The 6,986-nt window shown below is 55.4% G+C and overlaps 3 protein-coding genes across 3 annotated transcripts; 2 read left to right on the forward strand and 1 right to left on the reverse strand.

The window, feature by feature from the left end:
- Nucleotides 1–277: 277 nt before the first annotated feature.
- Nucleotides 278–856, forward strand: MONBRDRAFT_29814 (uncharacterized protein; the record flags this gene model as incomplete). Its single annotated transcript, XM_001750259.1, has 3 exons — nucleotides 278–449; nucleotides 625–688; nucleotides 715–856. The coding sequence occupies 3 exons, from the start codon at nucleotides 278–280 to the stop codon at nucleotides 854–856; spliced, it is 378 nt and encodes a 125-aa protein (XP_001750311.1).
- A 528-nt stretch (nucleotides 857–1,384) lies between these two features.
- On the forward strand, nucleotides 1,385–3,960 carry MONBRDRAFT_29815 (uncharacterized protein; the record flags this gene model as incomplete). Its single annotated transcript, XM_001750260.1, has 8 exons — nucleotides 1,385–2,221; nucleotides 2,329–2,400; nucleotides 2,547–2,723; nucleotides 2,841–2,968; nucleotides 3,069–3,277; nucleotides 3,420–3,487; nucleotides 3,800–3,856; nucleotides 3,895–3,960. The coding sequence occupies 8 exons, from the start codon at nucleotides 1,385–1,387 to the stop codon at nucleotides 3,958–3,960; spliced, it is 1,614 nt and encodes a 537-aa protein (XP_001750312.1).
- Nucleotides 3,961–4,321: 361 nt separating this feature from the next.
- On the reverse strand, nucleotides 4,322–5,794 carry MONBRDRAFT_39101 (uncharacterized protein; the record flags this gene model as incomplete). The annotated part of the gene is made up of 3 exons (XM_001750298.1): nucleotides 4,322–4,593; nucleotides 4,717–5,396; nucleotides 5,605–5,794. 3 exons carry the CDS (start codon nucleotides 5,792–5,794, stop codon nucleotides 4,366–4,368), a joined length of 1,098 nt encoding a protein of 365 aa, XP_001750350.1. The 3' UTR covers nucleotides 4,322–4,365.
- Nucleotides 5,795–6,986: the final 1,192 nt, after the last annotated feature.

A 6,986-nucleotide genomic window follows, 5' to 3' on the forward strand; every position in this document is an offset into this window, starting at 1 on the left:
CCCAAGACTCTTCCCTCGCCTCTGCCACGCTTTGCCAGCAGGGGGATGCCACTGGTGCTCCCATAGCACCGTGCTTGCTGGCATTCTTGCTACGATTCGCGCCTGGTTTCCTCCCGCCTCGCTGGCCTCGCCCCCCAAACGGCTCAAATCCACTTGCACCTCACTTCAACCTTGATCAATGCCTCTTTTCCTCCTCCTTTGGCCCCCACCTTTGGCACCCAGTCTCGTCCGCTGCCCTGGGCGTGTGTCTCCTGCTGCTTGTGCCTTTAGCTCTCAAATGGGCGTATCCCTTGCCGTATCTCTCTCTTTCTCTCTGTATCTCGCTCTCTCCCTCTCTCTCTCTCTCTCTCTCTCTCTCTCTCTCTCTCTCTCTCTCTCTCTCTCTCTCTCTCTCTCTCTCTCTCTCTCTCTCTCTCTCTCTCTCTCTCTCTCTCTCTCTCTCTCTCACTGTATCTCTGTATCTCCGTGTCTCGCTGCATTCCGCCTGTATCTGCCTGTATCTGCCTGTATCTGCCTGTATCTGCCTGTATCCGCCTGTATCCGCCTGTGTCCCTCTGTATCCCTCTGTGTATCGCCCTGTGTCCCTCTGTGTCCCTCTGTATCCCTCGATATATCTCTGTATAGCTCTGAATAGCTCTGTATCCCTCTACACATCTCTGTACAGCACTGTGTCCCTCGATATATCTCTGTATAGCTCTGTATATCTCTGAATAGCTCTGTGTCCCTCTACACATCTCTGTCTAGCCTCTGTTACCTCTCTCTCTCTCTCTCTCTCTCTCTCTCTCTCTCTCTCTCTCTCTCTCTCTCTCTCTCTCTCTCTCTCTCTCTCTCTCTCTATCTATCTCTCTCTCTGTAACGGAAGATTCCGATAGGGGACAGAAGATGAATCGTTATCCGATCATTTCTATTTCAGAATCAATTCAGATTTGAGCAAAATAAGAATCTTCCGATCAAACGGCAGCCCCGTCCCGCCCTGCAGTGGAACAAGAGAATGAGCTGCGTGCCTCTAAACCAAGCAGATCCACTGGCCGAGCGCCTGAACGGCCTTGAGATCAAGACCCGAGCACCGTTGTTTGAACCGACTCTCCGCTGTCTCTTTTGATAGTGACCGTTATTTTTTTTTTCCTGTTTTTTCGTTTTTTTCAGTTTTTTTTTTCGTTTTTTTCCAGTGTTACGAGCAGAAAGAGCAAAAAACTGTTGCGAGCGACGCGACGACCCGGAAGCAAGACTGGCGACGGTAGAGACAGCCCTCGAGACCACCGAACAAGGAACAACACCCTCCCCCGCGCCCCTTTGACGCACGCGGTGGCAGAGATGGGTTGAAGACCGGGCGGCAAGGACACAAAACGAGATGGCGCGATCCGTGCCGCGACGTCGTGGCAACATGGGTCAATTTGCCCAGCAATCCACCTTGAGCGGTTGGCTCCAGCCGCCTGGCCCCCCGAGCAACTCGGCATCATCTGGCTCTTCCCTCCCCTCTTCTTCGACCTCTGCCGCCGCCGCTGCCGCCGCTGCTACCCCTGCTTCTCAAGCAGAGCGTGTCAGCAGGACCAAACCGCCGCTGCCTGCGGCACAGGAGGAGCCGGCTGAAAAGCGGGCTCGGCACGTTGCTTTCGAAGCATCCTCGCCTTCCTCGCTGACAGCGACCATCGATCCCAGTGCAAACACAGCTGCTTCCACCACACCCTCCCCGGTACTACTAGACACACCCTCGGTCTGCACGCCCGATAAACCCGAGCCTGCAATCCCACAGACCTTGAGCGACCCCACCCCCATCACGCTAGCCCCGCACCCGGCTCCTGCTTCGGCACCACCGGCATCATCTGCATCCACACCCGCCAGCGAGTCCGCGACTCGGAATGTGCCCCCGAGCGCCAAACGAAAATATGCCCCCTTCAAGGTGCTCAACTGCCAGACCACCTTTTATCTGCACAGCGAACTGGGCCACGCGCAGGGTAGTCGGCCCGTGACCACCAACCTCTATCTATGCGCTCACCCAGCTGGGCCAGCGAGGACTAGCCGCAAGGTTGAGCTACGCCGCGTCACCAAACTTGCTGGATGCCAAACTTGGACCGTCAGCCAAAACCACGTCGAGCACGTCTTTGCCAAATTTCGACAAGAAGGCCGATGCACCATCCGCCTCCGCCAGCCACCCGTCGACCTAATCGTCTCCCACGCCAATCCCTCTGCCCTCTCGGGCTTTCTCGACTCTCTCTACGCGGTATGTACCTCCACCCGCGTCAACACCTGTACGCTCTCTCTCTGGCGAGCACACGGTTCGGCCCCGTCAGTATTTTGCCCCATCTTAATATAAACAACACTGCGCAGGTCCACACGGGCGATGAGGCGATTGACCTGCCCAGTCCCGGGCGCCTGAACGAACTGACCAAGGAAGGCAAGGTATGTCTCATCTTTGCTGTTGCGTTTTATTTTATTTTTATTTTTTCCTTTTTTTTAAAAATCCAACCCGGTCACGCCTCTTGTCGCTCTCTCATTATGTGAATCCTGTGTTTGTCACTTGACTCTGGCATGACCTCTTGCTCCAGGACACAGAGGCCATGGTCAAACGGCTGCGTGTAAGCCGCGGCCAAGACATACCACGCGTTCTACCCCCAAATCTACGATCGCTGCACTTGAGTGATCGGGCTCTGAGCAGGCCGCCAGCGCAGATCTTTCGTTGCGCCCACCTTTCGGTCTTGGATCTGAGTCAAAATAAGCTGCAGGTCAGACTTGACCGCCCGTCCTACCGCCCTGCTCAAGACATGCATGCGTGCTGCCATAACGAACCCCTAAATGCACACAAACCTGTGGCCGCATATCCTGTTTTGGTTGCCTGACAGAAAGTACCACTCGAGTTGGAGCTATTACCAGAGCTTCGATCGCTCGACCTCAGTTCCAACGAGATAACGGCCTGGCCTGCCCACCTCGTGCTCCCAACCCTGCAAAGTTTGATGCTTAGTTCGAACAAGTACGATTTTCTTTTCTTTTCCTCTTCTTGTTGTCTCCGCTCGGCTTCCCTTGTGGTTCACCGCCGCTCACAATGGGAACCCTCGTGCGCTCGCAACTAGGCTGGAAACCCTGCCACGCTCGCTTGGACGCTTTACGAACCTTCACACGCTGCATCTCGAACACAATCAACTGGGTTCCGTGCCCACCACCATCGGCCTCCTGCCTCACCTACGCAATCTCCAATTGCGTGGCAATCGCCTGGGCTGCTTGCCAGCAAGCTTTGCCAAGTTCCAAGGCACTCGCCGCCTCGCCCTCTTCTACGGCAGTGGTAAGGCACTGCATGGATTTCAGAAGGAAATACATTTGGCAGGAAAGCAAGATTCAGAAACGCCTCGTTTGTTTGAGCTTTGGTTGATATCTCAAGCCTTGAGATATCTCGCTGGTCCATGTGCCTGGCGATGGTGATGTAGACAATCCCTGGCGAGCTGCTGATGAGGAGGTGCATATTTTGCCCGGAACGGTGCCCTCGCTTTTTGAGGTGCGTGTGCTTTGACGCGCGCGTGGGAGCTGCTGGCTCGCCCCCTTGAGCTCACACGACGTGATTTGCAGCTGGCAGCCCGAGTGGCCTTGCGGGCCGGGGTGTTCCGTAATCAGCGGCAACTCTTGCCCGACGCGTTTCGCAGGTTGGTGCTTCATTCATGCTTCACTGCTTGCAACCTGATCTGAGCGTTGCGATGATGCAAGGCTCATGCCGGGCTGCACGTCGGTTGTTTGCTATTTGGCTCGCAGGTACCTCCGACAGGCCAGTCGCTGCTCAGTGTGTGATCAGCCATTTGTCTTGGGGCACCAGGCATTTTGCTTGGCCCAGCCACTGGAGCAGGTGCGCTTATCCTTCCTGCCCACCCAGGTTTGCTTGTGGGCCCAGAACCATGCTCATGCAGACAGTGTCTTCGCCGGCCCTACGACCTTAGATTGCCCAGCAATTTGTGCACCCTGCCGAAGTGCCTCTGATGTATCGGACTTGCAGCCTGCGCTGCACAGAGAGTGCGTTGGGGTGCCGCGCTGCGCCAGGACCAGGACCAGAGCAGTAAAGTCATCGCGCATCGCGGCTGAAATGACGATAGTAAGCCCTTTATCAATTTCAGTGCACCAGTATCGACAACAACCACGACAGAACAATGTTTGAAAAAACCACAGCATGCATCGCAATGGAAAAAGGGAGGATATTGGAGTCAAAGTAGGAAGAGAGAGATGGCGGGTGGAATGATGAGAACAAGAGGAGGGGGACAAGGAAAACAAACACAAACACAACGCACGGAGCCCAGAGGCCACCATCTTGTCACATCAAAAGAGGACACTGGTACGGTGTCAGAAAGTGAGGACGGTGCTTAGGGCACCGCATGTGGTCTGCATATTTTAGGCGGAACCCGTAAACTTCTGGTAGTTCTCCATGTTACGGCGAAGAATGTCTTCAATGGGGCCAAGGACCCGCTCAAAGGTCTCGCGATCAAGCTTGACACATTTGACCTCACCCTTGGCAGTGACGGTGGCGTGGCGCTTGTTGTCCTTGAGCAGAGCAATCTCGCCAAAGTAATCGGCTGCACCCAGCTCGCCGACCTGACCAGACTCGCCCTTGTCGTTGCTCTGTGGGGCGTGGGGAAGCGGACATGGCGAGGCAGAGCACACGCCGATACAAGGAAAAGAGCCGGGGGAAACCATGAGGGGCAGAGGAGAAAAAAAAAGGCTGGGCTGGGGCTCGAAACGCACCTGTGTGACGACGGCAGTACCCTCGACAATGATGAAAAAGTCATCACCTTCGTCGCCCTGCTTGACAATGTTGGTTTCATCGGCAAAGGTGCAGGGTTCGAGGGCGTCGGCCACCTGGAGACGCTCGTACTTGTCGACGTCGGCCAGGATCTGGACCTTCTCGAGGAAGGTTTCGTACATTTTGCGCTTACGGATGGTGCTACCCATGAGGATGCGGCGGTATGTGTCCTGATCGAGGGCCCAGAGCTGGACGTCCGTCTTGGCCTTGACGGTGGCAGCACGAGGCTGGTTGTAGATGAGGGCCAGCTCGCCAAAGCTGCCCCCGGTGGTGAGCTCGAGGACCATCTTGGACTCGTCGGCGCCGTCGTCCTTCTTCCAGACCTCGAGTTGTCCGGCATCAACGACGTAAAAGTTGTCACCCTCATCGCCCTGGGTGATGATTTCGGTACCGGCCTGCTTCTTGATGAGGAACATGGCGTCGAGGACCTCGGTCAGCTCCTCGCTGTCGAGGTGCTGGAAGAGGACGTTGTCCGAGACGGCCTTTTGCAGGCGCAGCATGGTGGGGGCATCCTTGCGAATGACCTTGCGCTGGTAGTCCTCGACGTCGTCCTCCGTCATGACGCTGGCACTAATGGCGGCACGGCGCGAGCGGCCGCGGCTGATGGGTCCGGCATCGGCCTCTGTGTGTTGACAAAGTCGGGCGATGCCGCATGTGAGAGAGAGGTGTAGGAATATCAGAGGAGTCAACGAAGAGGCAAGCGATGTTGAGATGCAGGGTAGGAAAGAGGGGGTTGGTGAAAAAACAAAATTCTTCTTGTTGTCTTCACCAGGTCGAGATGGCGGTTTTGCTGGACGGGACGGGACAGGACAGGACAGAACAAGACAAACCTTCTTCTTCTTCTTCGTCGTCTTCGACGTTGGTGCCGCGCTCGCGCTGCAGCTGAATCATGTAGTTTTTGATAAAGTCAAGTTCATCATCGGGCTTGTCCACGCAGAGCTTCACGACAATGTCCTTGAGCAGAGATTCGACATTGTGCTCCTTGAGATAGGCTTGCAACTCTGCCTCGGTCTCAGCCATGGTGGTGGTTAAGGGGGGAGAAAAAAAAGCAAGAGAGGAATGGGGCTTGAGCGATCAAGGCCTTGAGAGTGAAGAGCAATGTCCTGTAAGCCAAGCAAGACAAGAGACAAGCAGGTCAGCAGACGAGGTTGGCAGCAGTTTTCGCGTTGGCAAGGCACCCCAAGACAAAGAAAATCAGCGTAAAAGGGAGAATAAAAAAAAAAAGAGAGAAGAACAACAGAAACAACACGATGTGTATGTGAGTGTGTGTATGTGAGTGTGCGAGTCAAAAGTGAGGAAAGCCCCGGGCATCGCATCAAAGCAATGGCAGAGCCGGGAGAATTGAACAAAGAGGAGGGATACGGGAAGAAACGAGATTGTACAGAGGGAGGGTTTAATCTGAAGCACTGCCAGCGAGCGACCTTGCGCTGGCACGCACGCATATGCACGCACACACGCACACACATGACAACGATAAAACAAAGAGAGCGCGCGAGAGCGAGAGAGAGCGGGTGGCAGGTGGCAACCATGCGCAGCTTGGAGATGAGGGCCTCAACCACCCAAAACATGGTCACGCATGGCCAACAACTTCATCCACGCCTTCTCATCACCCCCGATCAGCATCTGTGGGGTGTGCCCGTCTGTGTGCGCGTGCGTGTGTGTGTGTGTGTGTGTGTGTGTGTGTGTGACCTCCGACAGACAGAGAGGCAGAGCGACAGAGCGACAGAACGACAGAGAGACAGAGAGACAGAGCGACAGGGAGAGCGAGAGAGCGCGCGCACGAGCGAGAGATACAGCGGGACAGAGAGCGAGAGAGCGACAGAGAGCGACAGAGAGAGCGAGAGAGCGAGAGGGAGGAGGAGCACCAAGACGAAATCGATGGCAACTCTGCTTCAAATCGGGTCAACAGTCCCGGCCGAGGCAAAGTCCCACAAAGACAGCCACACACAGCAGGCACTGTGCAGGCACTGTGCAGTGGCATGCACTCACTCGCTCACTCACGCACTCAGACACACAGGTGAGAAAAGAAAAAGCAAAGCAGGCCCTGTGCAGTGTGTGCGCAGTGCCATGCCAGTGTACAGGAGTGCCAGCTTACTTGGACAATAAAAAGTGCTGCTCTCTCTCCCTCTCTCTCTCTCTCTCTCTCTCTCTCTCTCTCTCTCTCTCTCTCTCTCTCTCTCTCTCTCTCTCTCTCTCTCTCTCTCTCTCTCTC

This window comes from Monosiga brevicollis, genomic scaffold (genome assembly GCF_000002865.3).
Source record: "Monosiga brevicollis MX1 MONBRscaffold_39 genomic scaffold, whole genome shotgun sequence".
Classification (NCBI taxonomy): Eukaryota; class Choanoflagellata; order Craspedida; family Salpingoecidae; genus Monosiga; species Monosiga brevicollis.